The 27,675-nt window shown below is 40.3% G+C and overlaps 1 protein-coding gene across 1 annotated transcript; it reads left to right on the top strand.

Moving 5' to 3' along the window:
• The first annotated feature begins 516 nt into the window (after positions 1–516).
• On the top strand, positions 517–27,675 carry vps25 (vacuolar protein sorting 25 homolog). The gene is made up of 6 exons (XM_072248583.1): positions 517–607; positions 15,826–15,971; positions 17,703–17,756; positions 18,311–18,399; positions 20,777–20,852; positions 25,279–27,675. Exons 1-6 carry the CDS (start codon positions 561–563, stop codon positions 25,389–25,391), a joined length of 525 nt encoding a protein of 174 aa, XP_072104684.1. The 5' UTR covers positions 517–560; the 3' UTR covers positions 25,392–27,675.

The raw sequence follows: 27,675 nt of genomic DNA, 5'->3' as shown, positions 1-27,675 counted from the left end.
AGATTCCCTTTTCATTCTTCTAAACACCAGTCAGTGCAGGCCCAAAGTCTTCAAATACTCATCATATATTAACCCTTTCATTTCCGGGATCATTCTCGTAAACATTCTCCAAACCCTCCCCCCAATGACTAACCAAGAACTCAAAAAGTGTGACATGGAATAATTTATTTAGAAAAAGAATGGTTTCATGCCGCATATCTAATTATATGTTGACCCATCAGTCCTTTAAGTCTGCTGTGGACTGGCAAGCTGTTTACTCCTAAAAAATACACAATTGATTTAAATAAAATAGTGAATGCTAAAAGACCAAAATTAAAATTATTGCAAAAACACGGCAAAAATTGACTACATATTTAAATCTGTTTCAATTCTTATTTCCAACACTTATTGATTTTGATTCCCTGCAAAAATAAGGCAGTGTGAAACGAAAGCGAGAGTTCAGAGTTAGATTTGCTGAGGTCTGTGCGCGGTAGGAACTGTTTGATGTGGGATATTTTGACAGCGTTCGCTGGTGCAGGGGGAACAGGAAGACAGTAGCGCCACCGGTTGCGGCCTCCGCCATGAGTTTTGAGTGGCCCTGGCAATATAACTTCCCTCCTTTCTACACGTAAGTCGTATTTGATTCGCTTTTCACGTGGGAGATGTGGAATAAAGCAAATGAACTGAACAAGAGACCGAGGTCGGATGGATAGGCGCTTCTCGCGGAGATCGTCACGGAGGAAGTTGTCAATAGGGAACGAGGAAGAGTCGCCTCCCTGACTCTTCCCACCTGTTTCTCACCACTTTGTGAGCCAAGACCTGAACCCAGAAGAGTCTACCTTTGTGGACACTTCAGCTCTCCCAATTGCCACCTTATTTCAAACCCTCCCAAAATCCAGCCATCACCTTGCAGCAAGCTCCCTAGCCCAGACGTATTCCTTTCCCTGGGCCCAGGGTACCTTTTTACATGCAACGAACGTATCTCTTCCAACAATTTAGAAATGCAAACAGCTTATCAGTCTGTATAACTTACCCTGTTCCCTTATTATTTAAATACCGCACCTCTGAAACGAGGCGGTTGCTCTCCAGTCTTGACCAATCAGCCTACTTCCAATCTTAGGATGCACCCTTCCCTGCCTTGGCTTGTATGGGATAGAGGAACACTTTGTGTGTTTTCATCTCCTGAAACCAGGTTTGTCAAACTTCTGTCCCAGATTCTTTCTCTAACCCAAGAGATACAGGGCAACCATCCTCTCCTTTGATGCAAGAATATTCCTAGCTCCCTGGTACCAAGCCTATCCACCCACTTCCCGAATCCAGGTACTGTATTGGAGAAAAGTAATTTCATTCTGATCATTAGAGAAAATGCAGACAAGTTTTTATTAATATTCCTCACAATACAAAGTCGCCATATATGAAAGTTGCTTGTTGTGGAAAGCAAGTCTATTGCACCAATACAGAGATACTTCTTGATTTTCTTTAAGCAGGAGGGTGAAATATTCTGCAATAGCTGTCAAGGACCATGTGACATCATTTAAAAGGATAGTGCCTGTTAGCACCCTGCATTGTAAGTGTCGTAAAGTGCTCGGGTGTTTCAGAGATTATGGAGCAATTATTTCTAAATGTTCATGAGACGGTGATGATAAGCTGCATTTTTTGATGACTACAGGTTCCGAGGTGAAAATATACCTAAAGTACCATTTTGCAGGGAATTCCAGGACTTGGACCCAGCAAAGATACTGTACATGGATGGTGATTCAAGTCTGGATGGTGATTCAAGTCAGAATAGTGCAAAAGCAGAAAGGAGAATTGCATCTTGTGTGTTCTGTGCAGTAGTTGCCTTTGCAGAAGAGGGAGAACTGTTCAGGAACTGGTAGAGCACATGTAACCAAAGTGAATTTCCTCACTTTCCTGCAGAGATGTAATGAACAGCTACTGTGCACTACACAAGCTGCCATTTTGATGCTAGATTAACTACCTGGAAATTAAATGGTATCCGATGTCCAAGTCATTGGGTGCTGCTGAATTGGCCTTAAATGAGTGAAGAACATTCTTTACCTATTAAGCCGATTCAAGGTGTCCAACCAAAAGTCAGATAGTCAGGGTTTGCATCCAGGTCCAGAGAGAGCCACTTGGTGTTGAGAATCAAAGTTGGGGAGTGGAGAACAAGTGGTGATAAGAGCCTGTGATTAAAGTTAGGGGCTAGGGTAAAGGTGGTCATCTCACCTGTTGATCAGGGAGCGGGATCATATCAGGTAACTGATGGATTGAAAGTTGGGAATTGGTTGGTGAGTGGGGTTGGGCTGGTGATTCAGGTGATCATTTAACTGAGGGGTAGATTGATGGGATATCTGGAAGAAAATCCACTCAGCACATAACTTCAAAGAGATCTCACTTGACTGGAGATCCCAGCAACCACCGGGCTCCTGCATTGGCAGTTCAACTTCTGTTCCTACAAAAGCAGGCCTCACGTGTGTGTTGGGAGCCGGTTTTGCACCCTTGACTTACAGATAGTATGGTTCATTGCATTGAGAATAAAAATGCCAAGTGCAGCATCCAGATGTGAATGGCATGCCATTCGATGCCAGTGTTCATGTCCAGGCATCTTCCTGTGTTAGGCATTAGAGGAAAGCAAATGTCAGACTTCACAGATCATACTGTAATAACCTGATTTTCCTTTAAGTTTATTGCTTACAGAAATTGAATCACATAGCACAGAAAAAATGTGTCTTGATAACTTAATTTCCAGCATAAATATTGAGGTTAGAACAAGCAGTCAGGCTGTTTTAACCGGATGGTGCTGGGATTCTTGATTGTTGTCGACTCAGCCAGATGCGTGAAGAATATTCTGACATGTTCCTGATTTGCACCTTTGTCAATAAAAGGAAGGCTTTAGGCAGTGAAGAGATGAGTTACTTGATGAGAGGGTGCAGGGGTGATTTACCAGGAAACTTGCCTGGACTGGAGGACATGTTAGGAGCACAGAGTAAGTGAGCTCGGGCTTTTCTCTTTGGAGCAAAGGAGTGTGAGAAATATCTTGATAGAGGTGTACAAGATGACAAGAGGAATAGATCGAGCAGATATCCGGAGACTTTTTCCTAGGGTGAGATGGTCAATACAAGGGGGTATAATTTTAACCTGATTGGCCTCGCTATTTAAGAAAGGAAAGAGAGCATCCACTTAAGGTGAGATGGGGTCATTTCAAGGGAGATGTGAGGAGTAAGTTTTTTTACACGGAGAATGGTGAGTGCGTGGAATATGCTACTTGGGTGGTGGTAGAGGCAGATACTAAGAGACAATTGGATAGACCTTAACATCTGAGGGCGCATCCTGTTGAATTTTTACTCAGCCATCATTGAGTGTGTTGTGACCACATTTGGTTTCCTGCCTCCTTCTCCCTCTCCAAGTCCAGGTTACAACGAGTGGTCCACTCAGCGGAGAAGATCATTGGCTGACAGCGACCAACATTAGAAGACCTGTTCACCGTCGGAGCAAAGAAAAGAACTGAAAAAATTACTGCTGATTCTACCCACCCTCGCAGTCACTATTCATAAAATTGCCATCAGGGAAACCCTACAAGTCCATCACCACCAGGACTGCACATCATCTCCAAAGCTTCTTTCCTGCAGCTATCCAGCTTCTCAACAAAATCTATTCAGGTGGTCAACCTAACTGAACCTGCACAGCATCCGCCAAGTGGTCTTTGTTTTTCTCCTTAGAAACACAGAAAACATACAGCACAATACAGGCCCTTTGGCCCACAAAGCTGTACTGAGCATGTCCCTACCTAAGAACTACCTAGGCTTTACCCATCGCCCTCTATTTTTCTAAGCTCCATGTAGCTATCCAGGAGCCTCTTAAAAGACCCTATCGTTTCCACTGCCGCTGGCAGCCCATTCCACACACTCACCACTCTCTGTGTAAAAAAAACTTACCCCTGACATCTCCTCTGTACCTACTTCCAAGCAGCTTAAAACTGTGCCCTCTCATGCTAGCCATTTCAGCCCTGGGAAAAAGCCTCTGACTATCCACACGATCAATGCCTCTCATTATCTTGTACACCTCAATCAGGTCACCCCTCATCCTCCGTCGCTCCAAGGAGAAAAGGCCGAGTTCACTCAACCTATTCTCATAAGGCATGTTCCCCAATCCAGGCAACATCCTTGTAAATCTCCTCTGCACCCTTTCTGTGGTTTTCACGCCCTTCCTGTAGTGAGGCAACCAGAATTGAGCAGAGTATCCTTGTTCTGTGGATAATTATTTAATCTGTTCGTATGTTGACATTCATTTAAGTATGGTTATTGTCATTTGCGCATGTGACTGTTCTGCTAATTGTTGATTGCTTATGACTGCGCTATTGACTTTTAAATTGTTGATTGCTATTGTGCTGTCAGTTATGGTATTGTCCTGTGTTTTATGCTTAGAACCGAACTACAGTCAATTCTGGTATGTTTCACATACTGGCTATGAAGTGATTCTGATTGTAATTGTATAGAAATGGAAGGATATGGACATTATGTAGGCAGAAGAGATTAGTTTAATTGCCCATTTGATTGCTAATTTAATTGGGTCGGCATAACATTGGTGGGCCAAAGAGCCTGTTCCTTTGTTGTACTGTTCACTAACCTACGTTCTCAATAAAAAATTATTGGAAGTAGTTCGGGGGTGGTATACTAGACTGACCCTTGAATTAACAGGTAGTCTTATGAAGAAAGGCTGAATAGGCTAGGCTTATATTCATGGAGTTTAAAAAAGTGAGGGGTGACTTGATTGAGACATAAAACCCTGAGGAGGCTTGACTGAGTGGATGTTTCGTGTTGTGGGAGAATCTAGAACGATTCAAGAAGAGGTACTCTCAAAGTCAGAAATACGACCATTCTTTTCTGCACTTTGAGAATTTGGCATTTTGTTTTGAAAGAACAGTAGAAGCAGAGCCTTTGAATATTTTAAAGGCAAAGTTGGATAAATTCTTGATAAGCAAAAATGTGGATGAGCTGGTCAGGTTACAATCAGATCAGCCATCAACTTATTGAATGAAGTACAAAGCAGATTCAAGGGGCCAAATGATTTACCATCTCTCCTAATTTGTTTGTTTTGTTCTGAACAATTTTCTGTTTACGGCATTGATTGTACCAGCTGAGTGAACAGTACATTGGAGATGTTGATTAATCATCTCATACATTGAGGTTATAGAAGCATGAAAGTATGTCATAACCTTTGTCTAAAAACTGCACAAATAAACCCTTTAACCAAAAGGCAATGTTTATATTTGAAATCATTAACCCTCCAAGGCATTGGTGAGACCCACTGTAAATTGGGGGACTGTTCTGTTGAGTACCTCCACACCATCCGCCAAAAGCGGAATTTGCCGGTGGCCAACCATTTTAATTCCTGTTCCCATTCCCGTTCCGATATGTTGGTCCATGGCCTTCTCTTCTGCCACGATGAGGCCGCTGTCAGGTTGGAGGAGCAACACTTCATATTTTGTCTGGGGAGCCTCCAACCTCATGGCATGGATGTCAATTTCTCCTTCCAGTAATACATTTTTTCCTTCTCCCTTCCATCTCCTATTTCACACTCTGGCCTCTTACCTCTTCTCACCTGTCTGTCACCTCCCCCTGAGTCCCCTCCTTCTTCCCTTTCTCCTATGGTCCACTCTTCTCTCCTATCAGATTCTTTCTTATCCAGCCCTTTACCTTTCCCACCCACCTGGCTTCACCCATCAACTTCTAGCTAGTCTTCCTTCCGCTCCCCCAACTTTTTTATTCTGGCGTCTTCCCCCTTCCTTCTCAATCCTGAAAAAGGGTGTCAGCCTGAAGCATCGACTGTTTGTCCATTTCCATAGATGCTGCCTGACCTGTTGAGTTCCTCCAACATTTTGTGTGTGTTGCTTGACATTACATGGGACATACAGCACAGAAGGCGGTTTTTTGCCAAAGCAGGCCACACTAACATTTACGCTCCGCTCAAGCCTCTTATCATTGTTCCTCAAGGAGTCATAGAGCATTGAGCTCTTCAGCCCAACCGATCCATGCTGACCAAGATGCCCGTTAAATTAGTCCTGTTCGGTCCATATCCCTCTAACTTCCTGTCCACGTGCTTGTCCAGTTGCCTTTTAAATGTTGTTAATGTACCACATCACATTAACACATCAACCACATCTTCTGGCAGTTCATTCCATATACGGACCACCCTCAGGGTGAAAAAGTTGCCCCATAAGTTCTTATTAAATCTCTCTCCTCTCACCTTAAACCAGGGTTTCCCAATCTGCTTAATGTTATTGGTCTATGGCATAAAAGAGGTTGGGAACCCCTGTCTTAAACCTATACACTCTAGTTCTTGATTCCCTAACCCTGGGGAAAAAGACTCACTCTATCCATGCTCCTTGTGTTTTTATACACCTCTGTAAGATCACCCCTCATTCTAATATGCACCAATGAATAATGTCCCAGCCTGCGAATCCTTTTCTATAACTTAGTCTCTCAAGTCCTGGCAACATCCTCATAACTTTTTTTCTGCACTTTTTCCTTATGTAATTCTTGTTTTCCTTTCTCTCTAACACGTTTGTCTGTTGTTACCATAATACAAAGTCAAAAATCATTTATTATCAAAGTACAGATATGTTACCATACATTACTTTGAGATTTTTTTCCTACATGCATTTACAGGAAAATAAAGAAACTGTACATAAAGACTGACAACCGATGTGCAAAAAAGACAAATTGTGCAAATAAAAAAATACTGAGAATCTGAGTTGTAAAGGGATCTTGAAAGTGAGTCAGAAGGTCGTAGAATTTGTTCAGAGTCGTGGTGATTGAAGTTAACCATGCTGATTTAGGAGCCTGATGGTTGTAGGGTAATAATTGTTCCTGAACCTGTTGGTATAGGACCTAAGGCTCCTGTACCTCCATCCCGATGGTAGGAGTGAGAAGAGAACATGGTCTGGATGGTGGGGGTCTTTGATGAGGGATGTTGCTTTCTAGTGGCAACACTCTATGTAAATATGCTCAGTGGTGGAGAGGAATTTGCCTGTGATGGACTGGGCTGTATCCACCACTTTCTGTGGTCTTTGCCATTCCTGGTGTTTTCATACCAGGCAGTGATGCAGCCAGATAGGATACTCTCCACTGTGCATTTATAGAAACTTGTCGAAACTTTTTGATGAAATGCTGGATCTATACAAACTTCTAAGAAAGTAGAGTTACTATTGTGATTAATTACTGTAACAGTTACTGATGCTCTCCATCTCCATTCCCCGAATGAGGATTAGCCCTTGGCCCTCCAGCTTCTTCCTCTTGTAGTTCCTTTTCAGTATTTTTATTGATTTTGATTTCTATATATAGAAGAATACAGAGTTCAAGAGAATACATATTATGAAACAAAAGACAAAATATAATAATACCAAATACAGTATATTGAATCACATTAACGAACTCCTTACTCTATATTCATATGGATTAGATTAGTTCGTATATTAGAATATAAACAATTTTATTAAGAAAAATAAAGATCTACACCCACTACCAAAGCCGAAGCTGTTTGGGGAAAAAAAGAAAAAAGAAACATATCAGATAATAAAATATACTGTTAACCAACTTCTGTACTTTAACAAGTCAAAGATTATGAAAATAACTTAAAAACAGCCCCTACAAATTTTGAAAATCTTGGTTAGATTCAAAAATTGAACAACAGATATTTTCTAAATTTAGGCATGCCATAACATCCCATAATCACTGAGCATGATTAGGCAGAACAGCATCCTTCCGTTTAAACAAAAGCACCCTCCTAGCCATAAGAGAGATAAAATCCAGAAAATGCAAATCAGATGTCTTCAAGATGATATCTTTCCTTCCAACAACACCAAATAGGGCAGTCAAAGGATGAGACTTAAAATTTACTTTAAAGAGTACAGAAAAAGTTTAGAATGCTTCCTTCCAATATTTTCCAAGACTTGGGCACGTCCAAAACATATGAATAAGTGAAGCTTATTCATATGTTACACCTATCACAGTAGGGAGATATATCCATGTAAAAACGAGATAATTTACCCGTGGTCATATAAGCCCTATGAACCACTTTAAATTGTAGGAGGGAATGACGAGCACATAACGATGAAGTAGTAACCAATTTAAAAATCTCATTCCAAGTTTCTTCTGAAATTGAGGTCTGTAAATCTTGTTCCCAAAGATTTTTGATCTTGTCTAAAGAATCATTTCTCATTCCCAACAACATATTTAGATTAGGTTAGATTATGAGGACATCTAAGTCCTCTTTTATTGTCATTTAGAAATGCATGCATGAAGAAATGATACTATGTTCCTCCAGTATGATATCACAGAAACACAGGACAGACCAAAACTAAAACTGACAAAAACCACAAAATTATAACATATAGTTACAACAGTGCAAAGCAATACCATAATTTGATAAAGAGCAGACCATGGGCACGGTAAAAAAAAAAGTCTCAAAGTCCCGATAGCCCAACATCTCACGCAGACGGTAGAAGGGAGACACTCTCCCTGCCATGAACCTCCAGCACCACAAACTTGCCGATGCAGCACCCTGGAAGCACCCGACCACAGCTGACTCTGAGTCTGTCCGAAAACTTCGAGCCTCCGACACTGAGCGCCATCTCTGCCGAGCGCTTTGACCCTGCCCCGGCCGCTGAGCAGCAAGCAAAGCCGAGGACTTGGGGCCTTCCCCTCCCGAGATTCTGGATCACACAGTAGCAGCCGCAGCGAAACAGGCATCTCAGAAGTTTCACCAGATGTTCCTCCGTGCTCTCACGTCTGTCTCCATCAAATCAGGATTGTGCACAGCACCCTGTTGGACAGATAACAGATATTCATCACCGGAGTGGCCGCTGCACGCTGTGTCACGTCGCCATCTTCTCCTTAGGATATTGGATTATCAGGTTCTTTTTATATAGTTTAATAAAGTAAGAAATTTTTCTTTAAATAGGTATTTATAATTAGTAATTGTTACACCCAAATAAGTGAATTGGTTTCTTACAGTTTTAAAAGGGTGATTAATATCAGTTAATACCAAATTATTCAAAGGAAAAAGTTCGCTCTTGTGTAGGTTCAGTTTATATCCAGAAAATTGACTAAAACAAGATAGTAAAGAAAGCACAGAAGGTAATGAGGTTTCGACAGACATTAGAAATGTAAAGCAATAAATCATCCGCATAAAGTGAAACTTTGTGGATAGTACCCTTCCATAAAATACCAATGATATCCTTAGATTCTCGAAAAGCAATAGCTAGAAGTTCTGAAGCCAGGTCAAAGAGCAAAGGACTCAAAGGGCAACCATGTCTGGTTCCACGTTGAAGTTTGAATGGTTTAGAATTCTGAGAATTAGTAAGAACCCGAGCAAAAGGGGATAAATACAGTAGTTTAATCCATTGAATAAAGTTGGACCCAAAATTAAATTTTTCTAAAATTTTAAATAAATAATGCATTCAACCCGATCAAAAGCCTTCTCAGCGTCTAATGGTATCACACACTCCGATATCTCCTTAGAAGGAGAATAAATAACATTTAATAATCGACAAATATTAAAATGAGAATATCAATTTTTAATAAAGCTAGTCTGATCGTCAGAAATGACAGATGGTAGGATATTTTCCATCCTACGGGCCAGAACTTTAGATAAAATTTTAGCATCAACAGTAAGTAAAGAAATTGGTCTATATGAAGAACATTCAGTTGGGTTCTTATTCTTTTTAAGGATAAGTGAAATAGAAGCTTCGTAAAAGGATTGCGGTAACCTACCTAACTTCAGAGAGTCTGAAAAAACTGAACATAAATGGAGTATGAGCAAAGAGGAAAAAGCGGTATAAAATTCTCCAGAAAATCCATCAGGACCTGGAGCTTTCCCTGAATGCAACAAACGTATAGCTTCAGCTATTTCTTCGTGAGAAATACATTGATCCAACTGCTTTCAGTCATCGACAGAAAGCGTAGGGATATTTATTTGGTCTAAAAAGTTATCCATTACAGTATTATCTTTAAGAAGATCAGAGCTATAAAGTTTAGAATAAAATTCTCTAAAAGTATCACCTATTTCTAAATGATCAGTTGTCCTAGTACTGTTAGCTTTATAAATTTCTTTAATCTGTCGTTTAGCACTAAAAGTTTTAATTTGGATAGCCAATAATTTACCTGTTTTATCCCCATGGATATAAAATTGTCTTTTATCCTTTAAAAGTTGAGTTTCAATAGGGTATGTTAATAAAAAATCATGTTTAGCTTTAATTTCAACCCGTCTTTTATATACAGCAGGAGCTGAGGTCAAAGCATAATCTTCATCTAATTGTTTCAGCTGATTGGCTCCTCTTGTAGTCGATAAATCAACCCTTTCGTTTTGCTGACATTGAATGAGGAGTGGTTGTTGTGGCACCATTCAACCAGATTTTCGATTTTCTATATGCTGATTCTTCACTACCTTTAATTCAGACAACAGTGGTATCATCATCGTCAACAATACATCAGTATTATTCCCTTCAAGCATTTCCCCTTAAAACAATTCCAGTGGCAGTAGTTGCATTCCCAGCTGAGATAAATAAGTTTCTTCTTGAGTCCTCTGTTGGCTTTCTTAGAACCCTCTGTTGTAACATGAACTGGAAGAAAAATCTGCTGCCAGCCTGGCTCCATAACAGCAATGCATCAAAGATGTGCAGCTAAGGAAAGTAATCATTCTCGGAACATTTGATTATATTCTTGACGACTTATGTAGCATTGCATTGAATGGCCATTAGTCTCACTTATAAACTATTATTGCAACACTTGATGACATTCTGTGTAACTTCCTATTATTGCAACACTTGATGATATTCTGTGTAACTTCCTTAGGGGTTTGCAAAGATCGGCATGACATCTAAAACTTTGACAAACTTCTATAGATGTGCAGTGGAGAATATATTGACTGGCTGCATCACAGCCTGGTGTGGAAGCACCAATGCTCTTGAATGGAAAATCCTGCAAAAAATACTGGATACAGCCCAGTCCATCACAGGCAAAGCCCTCTCAACCATTGAGCACATCTACATAGAGCATTGTTGCTGGAAAGCGGCATCCATCATCAAAGAACCCCACCACCCAGAACATTCTCTCTTCTCGCTGCTGCCATCAGGAAGAAGATACAGGATCCTCAGAACCCACACCACTAGGTTCAGGAACAGTTATTACCCCTCAACCATCAGGTTGTTGAACCAGTGGGGATAACTTCACTCAACTCCACTTGCCCCATCACTGAACTGTTCCCACAACCTTTGGGCTCACTTTCAATGACTCGTCATCTCATATTCTTGATATTTATTGTCTGTTTATTTATCATTATTATTTCTTTCTTTTTGTATTTGCACAGTTTGTTGTCTTTTGCACACTGGTTGAATGACCAATTGGTGTGGTCTTTCATTGATTCTGTTATGGCTTTTTTTATTTATTATAGATTTATTGAGTATTCCCGGAAGAAAATGAATCTCAGGGTTGTATATGGTGACATATGTATACTTTGATAATAAATTTACTTTGAACTTTGAAAGCAGTATTTCTGTCTTAAACTTGCAATTCACAGCCTTGAATTATATGCACTTTCTTGTTTTCCCTGATGCATCTGATGAAAAGAAACTAAAAACAGCATCATTTCATTCATTTTCTCAGTTGTGATCCAGTTGAGAAGCACTGTCAAGTTTGAATCTGAGGTTTGTACATTCAAGGCTAATTTAAAAGCTTAAGCCCAAAACTGTACGTTTACACTTTTTTAGAGTACCAAAAGCAGGTTGCATTGTCAAAAGTTGTTTTTTTTATGTGAAAAGTTAAAACTGATCTCTTAAGTAGCCTTGTAGTTGGTTTCCTGGGTGATTATTTATCCAGTTATTACTCCACTGCTTTTCGAAGAGGTGCTATGTGAAAATTGACTGCTATGTGTTTTATATTATAAGAGTGTCTACAAAAGATACTCATTGGGAGAAGCATTATTTATATCATGCTGAGGTTGAGAAAGGCACAAAATAAATACAAGCCTGAAGCTGATTGGTAGATGTGAGAACAGTTCCTGATCAATCTCATTTCATGATGTTGGACAGGAAATACTGGTTAATCCTGTCATCAGCCTTGCAAATTTCGCCAGAACAACAGGAAGGAGCCTTTATAATGATGGAAAATATCCCAAGGTGCTTCACAAAAGACAAAAAATTGACACAACTTGAATAAATTGGGACAAATAAATAAAAACTCAAGCAATGCAGTATTTTATTGAATGTCTTAGAAGAAGAAATAGAGTGAGACAAAGAGATTGAGTAAGAAAATTCCGGATCTTGGAGCTGACAAACCAGAAGGCATGAGTGCCACTAGTGAGGTGGACATACAGTACTGTACAAAAGTCTTAGGCACGTAAATATAGCGAGGGTGCTTAAGACTTTTGTACAATACTATAACAATTTTATGTAAACACAAACACACACAACACGCTGGAGGAACTCAGCAGGTCGGGCAGCATCAGTGTAAAAGATCGGTCGACGTTTCGGGCCAGAACCCTTCGTCGGGACTGTAGAGGGAAGGGGCAGAGGCCCTATAAAGAAGGTGGGGGGAGGGTGGGAAGGAGAGGGCTGGTTTTATGTATTGTACTGTACCGCTGCCACACAAAAAAACAAATTTCATGACATATGTGAGTGATGATAAACCTGATTCTGATATGGGTCTGTGTTGTGGACTGAGAGTGGGAAGAGGGCACAGAGAAGGGGATCATGGTTGGGAAAAGAGAAAGGGAGAGGGGAGGGAACAGGAAGCACCAGAGAGATGGTCTGTAATGGTCAATAAAGTAATCATGTGGAATCTAAGTATGTTGCCTGGTGTCTCAGGGCTGGGTGTGTCTGCACCTGCGCCACCCCCTGGCCCTGGCACTCCTCCTCTGCCACCTGTCCCAAAATCCTGCCGCAGCGTTCCACCCTCACCATTCCCAACATCCTTTGCTCCCGCCAGATTTACAAACTCGCTCTCCGCTCTACATTGATATATACCTAAGACTTTTGCATAGTACTGCAGTAGGGTATGAACATAAATCCTTCATTTTATTTTGGTTGCCGGAAGAATGGCTTTAAACTGGAGATAATGCAAGGGGCAAAGCCATAGAGCTGTCTGAGAATGACAGCTAATGGTTGTACTTGTACTTAATCCAGGTATTGCTGTAGCCCAGTGACATTTCCAACTAGAGTGAGGTTTACTGTCACTGAATTCTATGGCATAAAGTCAGTTCTTTTGTAGCAGCAGTACAATGTAAAGGTGTAAAATTACTATGAATTACAAAATAAATAGTGCAAAAAAAGGAATAATGAGGCAATGTTCATGGTTTCAATCTAGAGCCCATGCTGCTTATAACTGAGTGCCCAGTGAGCACAGAATTGGGTATGTTTGCAGACAAGTAGTCTGCCACCATTATCTCACCTCTCACAATAGAATGATTCTCCGGGGGGGGAATAACAAAAGAATACAGAGTTGAACAGTGGAATATTTTTCATTGTTGTGTTCCTTCCCCTTTGTGTTTTCCACCATTTTGTGGTTGAGGAATGAGGCAAGGTGAAAGAGAGACAAATGAAGAGCCCTACAGACACCTACAAATAAATCTTTGTGATTAGACAATTCATGCTTGTTTAACCATGCTTAGACTTGGGAAAGACTCTTCAAGCAGAATGGCATGATATTTTGGGGGTGGGAGGCGGTGATGTAACTAATGAAGCCTCACTGGCCGTTTGTCTCAGTTATTGGGAAGTATAACTTAATCGTTTAAATAGAGACTAAAAGAAACAAAAGTCCAAAGGTTAACCACAAACGTCAGTGGATGTTAATTTTGCCATTCACTGTCACCAGAAATGATTGCTGCTTGGAGAAGGGATACTAAATATAGAATGATTAATACAAAAAAGAATGAACTTGTGGATATTGGACACACTTTCCCAGTGCTGTCAAAGATTAGCAGAAAATTTAAGCAAAACTATCAATTCTTTACAGCAGACGCAGCATCTATGTAAATATAATAGGGAGCAAAGTACTTTTTCGATTGTACGTATTTCTGAGAGACTGCACAACATCTTTTAATCTCCTATTTAATGTTTTTTTGTGAATTTATTTGTGGGCAAACTCTCAGTCATAAGGTAAATGGTGAAGTTAATAGAAATCCAGATTTCTGATTACTGACATGCTTGCTGTAAGGCAAGAACAGGAGAATTGCATGGCTTTTTCCTTCCCTTACAAAGAGTCATTTAAACTATGGATAAATACAAGAGCTACAGAAATGAGGTCATAGGGTATAGTTGTTTTACTGACTGTCTTACCAAGTATTATTAATAGCGATGTTCCACAAAGCAATCAGTCCTTTTCCATTTAATCTATTCCCGATTGAAAGATTGTTCAACCAAGTTGAAAATTTACAGAGATTCAAACATATATTTAAGATGTGAAAGTTTGAGTAGGTAAATTGGATTTAATTTCACACTATAAGCACAGGACAAAGGACATTGAAGCTAATTTTAGAATGATTTGAGAGTATAATGTTAGTTGTTAGACAGCTTTGCATGAAATGGAATGTGGATATGTGAATGCAGAGTAGGCCTCTATGTGATCAATAGCTGGAAAAATACAGAAGCAAACATTGGCAGTTGAGCCTGTGTATGGAATACTTGAGGAATAACGGAAAGAATTTCTTAAACTATTATAGTCACTTAGCAAAGAATTGGCTCTTTGGCCAACGGTGTCCATGTTGACCATCAAGTATCCATCTTTTCTAACCCATTACCAGTACTTCATCTGTAGACTACTTTTTTTTAGATGCTTAAATGTTGTAAGCATTTGTCAGTAATACCTTTTCAAGCAGTGTGTTCCAAGCTCCAACCATCCTATGGGTGAAAAGGTTCTTTTTCAGACCACTCTAAACCTTGTATCCTTATCCTAAACGTATGCTCTCTAACTTTAGATACCTCTGTTATGGGGAAAGTTTCTGCTATCTACCCTGTCTAAGCCGAGGTCCCCTCTTATCCTTCTTCAGTCCCAAGAAAAATAAAGCCAGCCTATCCAGTCTTCTGTCATATAATGCGTAGGCTCAAAACATAAATGTAACAATTAATGGCATGTGCAGTACTCCAGCTATGGCAAATCTAATGTTTTATAAGGTGTATCATAACCTCTCTGCTCTTGTATTCTTTGGTCTGGATAATGAAGGCCAATAAGGGATTTTAGGATGCTGCCTTCATTATGTTGTCATAAATGAAATTCTCCATTCCAGAAATACTCCAAAGCTTGCTTATGTTTTTGAGCCTATGCATTAATCCAATACTTATTCACTTGTTAGATACATGCTAGAACACTAACGTCACACTTACCTTTCAAAATTAAACATCTGAAGGTGCGACACACCTAATAAACTTATAACTAGTTTAAAGCAGTTAAAATCCTGATGAGGTCTTGGAATATAATAACTATTAATCTTGCAGCAGTGTTGTTATTGACTGAGCAGTGTATTTATGTATGAAGATATTTAATCAGATAAGTACCCATCTCAATATATACTTGCATTAAATGTGAGGAATAAGGATTAACTTGAGTCCTACACTCCTATCTACATGTTTCAGTATTACAATTGCACCAATATTGATACACTGGGGAGTCAACTTGTATTAGAATTTGCAATTGCTGTTCTATTACTTTGACAAAATGTCAAAACGTTTCACGCGTGTACGTTGGTTTGCTGATACATTTATCACTATAAGGCCAAGTAATGAGTAGTTTTTAGAATAACCTACTAACTAAAAACATTTTCTTACCCACATAATTCTGTGTTTTTTATTGCCAGACTACAACCAAATGTTAACACACAGCGTAAGCAACTAGCAGCATGGTGCTCACTGGTGCTCTCTTATCTACGCTATCACAAGCTTTACACTATTGATGTATTGGAGGCCCAAGAAAGCCCACTATTCAACAATAAGAAGATCCAAAGTATCCTTTTGCTAATCTACATTATACAGTAAATTTAGTGTTTAGATTTAGTGTTTGTCAGTACAGTGGATTCAGATGTGGTGTTTATTAATATGCATTATACAGTAGATTTAGTATTTTGTTGTATTTCACCTATCAAAGTTAGGTTTCATAGATGTTTGAAATTTTATGGAATTGTACATGGCTACCATTTGTGCTATCTTTCTAAAAGAATTGTTCATCTTCTGCAGCAACCTTGACTCAGTTGGTTGCACTTTCTGTTCTGAGTCTGAAGGTTATGGGTCCAAAACTGCCCTCAGGAGTTCAAGCACAAAAATCTAAGCTAACACTCCACTGTCATACTGAAGGAAGACACAGGATTGAAATAAGCTGCAGAGAGTTGTAAACTTAGCCATTTCCATCATGAGCATTGGCCTCCATAGTATCCAGGACATCTTCAAGGAGCGATACCTCAAAAAGGTGGCGTCCGTCATGAACGACCCCCAACACCCGGGTCATGCCATGTTTTCAGTGTTACTATCAGGAAGGAAGTACAGGAGCTTGAAGGTGCCTTTACTTCCTGAGGAAGCTAAGGAAATTTGGCCTGTCCCCTAAAACCCTCACTAATCTTTATAGATGCACCATAGAAAGCATTCTTCCAGGGTGCATCACAACCTGGTATGGAAGTTGTCCTGTCCAAGACCGGAAGAAGCTGCAGAAGATCGTGAACACATCCAGCACATCACACAAACCAATCTTCCGTCTGTGGACTCACTTTACACCACACGCTGTCAGAGCAGTGCTGCCAGGATAATCAAGGACACGACCCACCTAGCCAACACACTTTCCGTCCCTCTTCCCTCCGGAAGAAGGCTCAGGAGCTTGAAGACTCATGTGGCCAGATTTGGGAACAGCTTCTTTCCAACTGTGATAAGACTGCTGAACAGATCCTGACCCGGATCTGGGCCGTACCCTCCAAATATCCGGACCTGCCTCTCGATTTTTTTTGCACTACCTTACTTTCCCTTTTCTATTTCCTATTTACGATTTATAATTTAAATTTTTAATATTTACTATTGATTTGTACTCCAGGGAGCATGAAGAGCAGAATCAAATATCGCTGTGATGATTGTACGCTCTAGTATCAATTGTTGAGTGACAATAAAGTATAAGGTATATGCATTGATTCAGGAATAGCTTCTTCCCTCTGCAATCTGAATGGACATTGAACCCATGAACACTACCTCACTACTTTTTCATTTTTTCTCTCATTTTGAGTTACTTATTTAATTTAACTATTTAATATTTATACTTACTATAATTCAGTCTTTTTTCTCTTATTATGTATCACATTGTACTGCTGCTGCAAAGACAACAAATTTCACAACATATGCCAGTTATATTAAACCTGTTTCTGATTCTGACTACTGTACTATAGAGATGCTGTCCAAAAAGCCTTTGAATTGGGGTGCTTGAATTGTTCTGTAAAGGATGTAAAAGAACCTGTGGAGCTCTTTCAAGAAAGATTTAGGTATTATCCCTGCTGAAATAGCCAATAATTATCCTTTAAACAGTCTATCTGCTCATTATTCCTTTGCATATTTCTTATGTGTTGCTTGCCACATTTCCCATATTCTAGCACTACACACTTCAAAAGTACTTCATTGTTAATAGAATGCCTTAATCATTGTAGATGGGATATAGTCAAGAAAAATTGCAAAATAAAGCATTTTCCCTAACTTCAGTTTGAAGGGAAGTTTCCCTTAGAAGCTATCCAAGTTGTATTAGAAGAACTCCGGAAAAAAGGTTAGTAGACTGCGTTATTCATTCTTCTCAGAAATTGAGACGAGATTTTTTTTCCCTTCAAAAAAAAAATTAAATAAAGTTAGAATAAAATACTTCTTTGTGTGTTGCATTCCTATCTTTATGTATAAACTTAATAATTACCTCAGCTGCTCACTGCCCTCCTGCTGGTTTAGTAAGTATACAAATCACATGCTATATTACTGGCTCACGCAGAGTAAGGTTTATGTTGTGATAGCTGATCTCAGCAAAGACTGAAACAAGATATTTGTGACCCAGAGCAAATGCTATCTGGCCTGAGAGTTTTCTAACATTTTTAATTTCATATTTACAGCATCTGCAGTTTATTTTGATTTTCAGATTCCCCTAAGATTGTTTTGGTTAAGTAACCCATCATGAAGAAATAGGCAAATACTGGATGTTTAAATTTTGATATGATGATTGAATAGTTGACAAAAAAACAGAATTTTCTTTTCCTGCTTATGTGCTGAATTTGGTTTTGGGGAATATGTAGCTTAAGGTTTATGGACTGTATCTCCATTTGTTTTTACTCTCAGGAAACTTAGAATGGATTGATAAAAATAAAACTCGCTGTCTCATTATGTGGAGGAGACCAGAAGAATGGGGAAAACTTGTGTATCAGTGGGTAAGAAGTAGCTTGCTGACTACACTACTTCAGACACTACAGTTAATATCCTGGAGGGTTGTAAAATTAATTCTCTGTATTAATATTTTTATTTGATGCATTTATTTTGGCAGGCTGATAATGTTAAAAGGTAGATCTTTCTAAACAGCAACTGTTTGGAACAAAGAGAAGCTCATCACATTTTCCCCTTCTTGAAACTAAATTTCCAAAAAAAAAAACAAAAGAATAGCAATGAAAGTGTTGTACTTTAAAAAAAAAACAATCAGTACCTTAAATATTCAATAGCCTGCCTATATATTCAAAAGGCTTGGTAGTAGGTTGTTTCCACCCTTTCAAATAGTATGAATGACGCAATTAAAGACTCCATGCTTTAGGATGCAAGAGTCCAACTGAAAGCAGTTCATTCATAAACTCATCATAACCAGCCAAATAGACTTGCTGCACATGTCACTAAGAGGCTACCAAGATGTATGTTAAATAGAAATATCATTCTGGTGAAGTGAGACTGCATCTAACAGACATCTGACCCCAGTGTATTTTGATGCTGATTACATACAAAGCAGCGGTCCCCAGCCACCAGGCCGCATGTGCTACTGGGCCGCGAGGAAACGATATGAGTCAGCTGCACCTTTCCTCATTCCCTGTCACGCACTGTTGAACTTCAACATAGGGTTGCCAACTGTCCCGTATTTGCCGGGACATCCGGTATATTGGGCTAAGTTGGTTTGTCCCATACGGGACCGCCCTTGTCCCGTATTTCCCCCGCTAAGGTAGAGTGTTCCTATGAAACCTTTCGTGCCGAAATGGCATAAAGCGAAGAAGCAATTACCATTAATTTATATGGGAAAAAATTTTGAGTGTTCCCAGACCTAAAAAATAACCTACCAAATAACACATTAAACCTAAAATAACACTAACATATAGTAAAAGCAGGAATGATATGATAAATACACAGCCTATATAAAGTAGAAATAATGTGTGTACAGTACAGTCGGAAAGATTAAGCCAAAACCGATTTGTGGAAAAAAATCGGCACGTACGTGCATGCGCACGTCACATATGTGCACGTCACGCATGCGCACAGGTGCCCCGCGCAAGGCTTCGTGATCATGGTAGTCTTCCTCGGGGTAAACACAAGTGTCCTGGGATTTGACTGCTACTTTTGTCCCTTATTTGGGAGTGAGAAAGTTGGCAACCCTAACTGTAGGAGACATGTTGAGGTGAGTTTAACCCTACTTGAACACCCCGCCCTCCCAGTCGGCCGGTCCGCAAGAATATTGTCAATATTAAACCGGTCCGCGGTGCCAAAAAGGTTGGGGACCCCTGATATAAAGAAAATCCAAAAATAGATTTCATCAAAGCTACCCTGAGTTCAGCAAACAAACGAGTTGTTCATGTAGTATTATTTATGAAGTAAGGTGGCATAGTAGCGTGGTGGTTGACATAACACTATTACAGTGCCTGTGACCTGGGTTCAATTTCTGCCACTGTCTGTACATTCTCCCTGTGATCATATGCATTTCCTCTGGGTGCTTCAGTTTCCTCCCACATTCCAAAGAGGTACGGGTTAGTAGGTTAGTTGGTCGCATGATGTACTTGAGCCGGGCAGGCTTATTTGGCTGGAAGGGCCTGTTACCATGTTATATTTCAAATGCAAAAATAAAATTTCTGTGTCAAAGACTTAATGCTGTTGAAAGCAATTGTTTTGTAATTTACTGTGTACAGTAATTTAGTTAAAAGTGCAGCACGTCTTAATCCAAAAGTGGAATTTAGAATGTAGGTAATATCATAGCATTTGTATAGTATATTGTATCAATTGTCTAATATTTAACATAGAATTTGCTTTGGCATTAATTCACATAATTAATTTCATTGAAGTGCAACCACTGTCCTATAAGAATGAAAAAAATGAAACAGGCCATTCAGCCCTTTATGCCTGTCCCAAATTTTAATTGATCCCAGTTGATTTGATTAAAGGAAGCAGGTTGTGCATTGCTGGATTTCACAATTGTCAATGAGATTTGTATAGCATCATTACCTCAATCACCAAGGAATTCCCAGGACTTTATAGACTTAGGATATTAGCCATTCACCAGATAATGTCACCTGAAGCTGGTATGTGTCTGAATGTTTGGGCTGTCGTTGATAACTGGATGCTAATCAAATCTCAAATATTTATCTATTTTGTGTAGAGCTGATTTTTATCAGTCTTTCAATTATTTCAAATTTAATGGCAATCCAATACAGTAATGGGGTAAGGTAACTTAAAATTTAGGGCTAATTAGCTTGATTATCTGTGCCTAAACCCAATGCATAGAACTATTCATTTTTAAATTTTATCTATTGCATGTCAATATCTGATATTAATATCCTGCAGGTTTCAAAGAATGGCTTGACAAACTCTGTATTTACATTTTATGAACTCTCCAATGGTGATGACACAGTAGGTGAAGGTAAGATGGACTTATAATTACCTGCTGTTAAGTTAGCTTAGGAACCAAGAGGCTAATTGGCATCATGTTCATTTGTTTATTGCTATTTTAAACTGTTTATATCCTTCTATTGTATTGAGTCGCAATGTTATCACTTTTCTGTGAAGCCTTTTCCACTGATAACACAGAGGTGTATTTTATGTCTGCCTAACAGTCTGGTTTCTCTGATAAAAACAATCTCGTAACCACCTAAACACAAGAAAGTCTGCAGATGCTGGAAATTCAAGCAACACACACAAAATGCTGGTAAAACACAGCAGGCCAGGCAGCACCTATAGGAGGAAGTACAGTCGACGTTTCGGGCCAAGACCCTTCATCAGGACTAACTGAAAGAAGAGATAGTAAGAGATTTGAAAGGGGGAGGGGGAGATCCAAAATGATAGGAGAAGATGGGAGGGGGAGGGATGGAGCTAAGAGCTGGACAGTTGATTGGCAAAAGAGAAACAAAGCTGGAGACACGGGAGAAAGAAAGGGGGAGGGGAGTACCAGAGGAAGATGGCAAGCAGGCAAGGAGTGATTGTGAGAGGGAAAGAGAGAGAGAAAAAGGGGGGGGGGGAATAATAAATGAATAAATTAAATGGGGGATGGAGTAAGAAGGGGAGGAGGGGCATTAGCGGAAGTTAGAGAAATCAATGTTCATGCCATCAGGTTGGAGGCTACCCAGACAGAATATAAGGTGTTATTCCTCCAACCTGAGTGTGGCTTCATCTTTACAGTAGAGGAGGCCGTGGATAGACATATCAGAATGGGAATGGGACGTAGAATTAAAATATGTGGCCACTGGGAGATCCTGCTTTCTCTGTCAGACAGAGCGTAGGTGTTCAGCGAAACGATCTCCCAGTCTGCATCGGGTCTCGCCAATATATAGAAAGCCACATCGGGAGCACCGGACACAGTATATCACAGCAGCCGACTCACAGATGAAGTGTCACCTCACCTGGAAGGACTGTCTGGGGCCCTGAATATTGGTGAGGGAGGAAGTGTAAGGGCAGGTTTAGCACTTGTTCCGCTTACAAGGATAAGTGCCAGGAGGGAGATCAGTGGGGAGGGATGGGGGGGAACGAATGAACAAGGGAGTCACGTAGGGAGCAATCCCTGTGGAAAGCAGAAAGGGGGAGGGAGGGAAAGATGTGCTTGGTGGTGGGATCCCGTTGGAGGTGGCGGAAGTTACAGAGAATTATATGTTGGACCCAGAGGCTGGTGGGGTGGTAGGTGAGGACAAGGGGAACCCTATCCCTCGTGGGGTACCAGGAGGATGGGGTGAGAGCAGATGTGCGTGAAATAGGAGAGATGCGTTTGAGAGCAGAGTTGATCGTGGAGGAAGGGAAGCCTCTTTCTTTAAAAAAGGAAGATACCTCCTTCGTCCTGGAATGAAAAGCCTCATCCTGAGAGCAGATGCGGCAGAGATGGAGGAATTGCGAGAAGGAGATGGCATCTTTGCAAGTGACAAGGTGGGAAGAGGAATAGTCCAGGTAGCTGTGAGAGTCCATGGGCTTATAGTAGACATCAGTAGATAAGCTGTCTCCAAAGATAGAGACAGAAAGGTCAAGAAAGGGGAGGGAGGTGCCGGAAATGGACCAGGTAAACTTGAGGGCAGGGTGAAAGTTGGAGGCAAAGTTAATGGAGTCAACGAGCTCAGCGTGCATGCAGGAAGCAGCACCAATGCAGTCATCGATGTAGCGAAGGAAAAGTGGGGGACAGATATAGGCTTGGAACATGGACAGGTCCACGTAGCCAACAAAAAGGCAGGCATAGCTAGGACCCATACGGGTGCCCATGGCTACACCTTTGGTTTGGAGGAAGTGGGAAGAGCCAAAGGAGAAATTATTAAGAGTAAGGACTAATTCCGCTAGATGGAGCAGAGTGGTGGTAGAGGGGAACTGATTATGTCTGAAATCCAAAAAAAAGCGGAGAGCTTTGAGACCTTCCTGGTGGGGGATGGAGGTATATAGGGACTGGACATCCATGGTGAAAATAAGGCGGTGGGGGCCAGGGAACTTAAAATCATTGAAAAAATTCAGAGCGTGAGAAGTGTCACGAACATAGGTAGGAAGGGATTGAACGAGGGGGGATAAAACAGTGTCGAGGTATGCAGAAATGAGTTCGGTGGGACAGGAGCAAGCTGAAACAATGGGTCTACCTGGACAGGCAGGTTTGTGGATCTTGGGTAGGAGGTAGAAACGGGAAGTGCCGGGTGTGGGAACTATAAGGTTGGTAGCAGTGAATGGGAGATCCCCTGAGTGGATAAAGTTGGTGATGGTGTGGGAAACAATGGCCTGGTGCTCCTTAGTGGGGTCATGATCGAGGGGTAAATAAGAGGAGGTATCCGCGAGTTGTCGCTGTACCTCAGCAAGGTAGAGGTCAGTACGCCAGACTACAACAGCACCCCCCTTATCGGCGGGTTTTATAGTAAGGTTAGGATTAGTGCGGAGGGAGTTGAGAGCAGAGCGTTCCGAAGGAGTGAGGTTGGAATGGGAACAAGGTGCGGTGAAGTTGAGATGGTTGATGTCCCGTCGGCAGTTAGCGATAAAGAGATCCAGGGCAGGCAGAAGACCAGAGCGGGGTGTCCATGAAGAGGAGAAGGGGTCATCGGTGGGGGTGGAAGAGTCCTTGCCGAAGAAGTAGGCTCAAAGACGGAGCTGGTGGAAGAGGAGTTCAGTGTCATGGCGCACACGGAACTCGCTGAGGTGTGGGTGAAGGGGGTCAAAGGTAAGACCCTTACTGAGGACGGAGCACTCTGCCTCAGAGAGTGGAAGGTTGGGGGTGGGGGGTGGTAAAGACCCGACACGAATGGGAGCTGGGATCAGAGGGGGAGGGAGGCTGGTGGTGTCAGTGGAGGGGGGGGGTTTGGGGTGAGAGGAAGATGGAGCCTCTGAGGGCCCAGGAGCTGATGACGGGATCTGAGGGAGATGGGTGTAACCACCTATTTGAGTATAAATAACCTTTGCCATTATACTGATCAAAGCACTAGTCAGTTAGTTCAAAATGTGCAGTTCTCATTTCATATATGTATCCTATTACACTTAGCTTTAAAGCCATGTTGCCTTGGTACAATGAAGAAAAGAGATTGTTTCTTCTGGTTCCTCAATTCCTACCAAATTTAGAATCACCTAGAATCTGTGGTGCAAGAGGAGACTTTGGCCCATTTCACTAACATTGACTAGAATTCAATTCTCTCCCTGTCCTTATATTCTTTTCTAATCTTTATCCACACAATTATGTATTGTGCTTTTTAAATTATGTTAGTTTGCATAACTCGATTAACCTTTATTCATCTAGTCTGCAAGGAAGCGTTTTAGCACTTGCCCACCTCCTATGCTCCCTTATCAGTTCATCAACCAGGTAAACACACTTACAACTTAAAAAAAGGATGCAACATTGAGACTTTGTAAAGCACTGGTGAGGCCTCACTTGGAATCTTATGAGCAGTTTTGGGCCCCTTATCTTAGAAAGGATGTACTGAAACTGGAGAGGGTTCAAAGGAGGCTCCCAAAAATGATTCCAGGATTGAATGGCTTGTCATATGAGAAGCATTTGATGGCTCTGGCCCTGTACTTACCAGAATTCAGAAGAATGAAGGATGACCTCTTTGAATCCTATCGAATAGTAAAAGGCCTTGATAGACTGGATGGGGAGAGGATGTTTCCTATGGTGGAAGACTCCTAAGACCAGAGGACATAGCCTGAGAATAGAGGAGCATCCTTTTAGAATGGAAATGAGGAGGAATGTCTTTAGCCAGAGAGTGGTGAATCTGTGGAATTCATTGTCATGGGCAACTGTGGAGGCCAAGTCTTTATGTATATTTAAGGCAGAGGTTGATAGATTCTTGATTGGTCAGGGCATGAAGGGATACGGGAAGAAGGTAGGAGATTGGGGTTGAAAGGAAAATTGAATCAGCCATGATGAAATGACGGAGCAGATTCAATGGGCCAAATGACCTAATTCTGCTCTTATATCTTATGGTCTTACAATTACAACTCAAAGACAATCCACCTGCATTCTTTCAGCTTTTTCTATCTTCCAAAATTTAATGTTTGAGAATACTGTACTGCAAAATGAAATAATTTTAAGCAAAACATGTCAGTCTTCCGTTCATGATGACAAATGATGAAATCTGACCTAAAGAAGGAAAATACACAACAGGCAATTTAGTGACTGAGACTAGTAAGTTTCTATGTGTGTGTCCAAAGAGTGTCACGCTGCCAAGGAATGGTCTCCTGCCATTTTCCATCAAGTATTGGTGAGCCTGCTCTACCTTCCAAGGAATTCATGTCGCAACGTTCTCCAATATGTGCTCAGAGCAACTGGTTAATTTCCATAGAATTGTATTATTTAGATTGCAATGATGTCACTGCTAAAAGCCATGACTGTGTTCTGTCCTTGCTAGAGTTCCATGGTTTGGAAGAATGGCTTCTGCTACGGGCACTGCAAGCTCTACAGTCTGAGCGAAAAGCAGAGATTATCACCCTTGCTGACAGTAAAGGGGTCAAGTTCTTCTGATGCTACCCATGTTGGTCTGACCTGCTGCTGGAGACTCATACAGAAATCAAAGCATTATCAATGAAAATAAATTCAAGACCCCAAAAGAAATTATATTGAACTTCAGATCTCCAGATATCACTGTTGCACCATTGACTTGATTGTAATGCACAATCTGGCTACCTGAAACTGCAATCTCCTTTTCATTCTTCAGCTAAGCTTAAAGCAATTATGGCTTCAAGTACTGAATACTCTGTCCTGTTCTATGTGTTGACAGAAGAAAAAAAAGACTCAAAAATGCACCATTACAAGTCAGTACAGGCTCAGAGTTAAGAGATGAGAAACAAGTCTATGGTGTATTGCAAACCCACAATAATGTTACCTACTTCCTTTAGTTATGATTATGCTGGCTTAAAGACAAATTAAACTGATAATATGATGTGCGGATGCCTCTCAAGCTCTTCTTGATATAACTCCAAAAAGCCTGTCAGCATGTCCAGAGATTAGTTTGTTAATTTTTCCTTCAGCCCCCGGATCTATCTTGGAAAAGGCATTTTCTTATTGTCTGTGTCTTAAAGCATTAGACAGTGGAAAACCCTCTGTCGATATTGGGAATCACGTGAGTTTTTATGACTTCCAGCCTGAATAAAAAGCAAATGTTATATGAATATGAAATATCAACAGCTCCGTTAAGGGAATACAAACCTCATGAAGGTACAAAATGTAATGTGCAAGTTTGATAGTGCCAGGGTATTCAGTTTCCATCCTGGGCCCAGTTGCGTACTTGAGTTGGACAGAGTTAAAATTTTGCAGTTAGCTAGAGTACTAAAAATATGAAAGAGCATACTTCAGCAGCAAATTTGAATTCTCAGTTATTTTATGATCAGCTGCACTGTGATGGCTGATTTGGGTAGCACAGTTGCCACACCTTTTTGAATCAATAAACCTTAAACTTTATTTTCATTTAAAATCAGTACTGAGATAATTAAATGTATCTCTATTTGAAAAATGTAATCAAAGCGTTTTCTTTTTAATGCAAATAGTTATGTTCTGATTAGCATGAACAGTCATTTATCATTAACTGCAAAGAATTTTCAACCTTTCGCATTTATTGTTACTATTGCATACTTGAAATCCTGTCAGTCAAATGAAAAATTAATATTATTTGCTGAATTTGAAGAACATTTTTCCTGTCCCAGAACACACAAGTTAACTAGTTCAATTTCCCTACTCGATTACATGAGTTTACTTCAGGTGTCAAATCACCAGAGCTTCCTATCCAATAAACAGGCTTCCAGGTCAAGTGTAGATCGTAGTTCATGGTTCGATCAACTTTAGGGTATTGTGTTTGGTTTCACTAGAGTAAGGACCAAAACTTTCCTTGAATCGGTGAACTTGGAGCAAGAGGGCGTTATCTTCAAATTTGAGCTGGAAAAGTGAGGGAAAAGATCAGAAGGTGCATTACGTAAAGGGAAGTGAAAATCTGGAACATTTTTGTATCTGTTTTCAAGAATTCTGGAAATCAACAGATGCTTATTAATGATAGCAAGGAATAGTGGTTGCTAAAGAATAAATATTAAAAGGATCAAGCATGATCAGATTGAAAGAATGCAACTGGTTTAAGGAGTTAACTGGCCTGCATTGGTGGATCTTTTTCCATTCAATTACATTTACAATAAATATGTTTTGTATTTGTATTCTAAGTAGGCTTGACAGTTTTTTTTGGGAAGACCTATGTTTATTCACTTGTGGAATATAGATATGCTAATAAGGCCAGTATTTATTGCCCATCCCTAATTACACTTGCAAAGTTAGTGGTGAATTACTGTTAAAGCGCTTATGAGTAAAGATACTGCTGTGTTGCTGTTGACGGGGGAGTTCCAGGATTTTTAACCCAGTAGTGATGAGGAATGGTGTTAAATTTCCAAGTCGGGATGGTGTGTTTACTTTGGAGGGAAAAATGCAGGTGCTGGTATCGCTATTGTACTTCTAGGTGGTAGATGTTCCAGATTTTGAAAGTGCTATCAAAGAAGTTCTGCATTTGATTTAATTGATAGCCTTTTGAACATGATGAAAATGTGTTAGAAGTATCTACTGATTAAAAATGGATAGAAAATATATGTCAGTTTATTGCAGGTTATAGAACAGAAACAGCAACCCTTACTAATTCAACACGATGACAATATTGAAATCTTGTTTTAAGTAGGTGTTTTTTTCTTGTAAACTGCCTCCCCAAAACGGACTTTGTTTATATTGGACTTCTGGTTTAGTTATTTTTAAATAAAGCATTTTTCTTTCATATATG

Source organism: Mobula birostris, chromosome X (assembly GCF_030028105.1).
Source record: "Mobula birostris isolate sMobBir1 chromosome X, sMobBir1.hap1, whole genome shotgun sequence".
Lineage (NCBI taxonomy): Eukaryota > Metazoa > Chordata > Chondrichthyes > Myliobatiformes > Myliobatidae > Mobula > Mobula birostris.
The sequence above is the reverse complement of the archived record's forward strand: the minus strand, read 5'-3'. Positions and strand labels throughout refer to the sequence as shown.

Coding starts and splice junctions, on each gene's coding strand:
- vps25 (XM_072248583.1), top strand. CDS start 561: ATGAGTTTTGAGTGGCCCTGGCAATATAACTTCCCTCCTTTCTACAC. Junction 17,757..18,310: donor AGAAGAACTCCGGAAAAAAG/GTTAGTAGACTG, acceptor TTTTACTCTCAG/GAAACTTAGAATGGATTGAT. Junction 18,400..20,776: donor GAAAACTTGTGTATCAGTGG/GTAAGAAGTAGC, acceptor AATATCCTGCAG/GTTTCAAAGAATGGCTTGAC.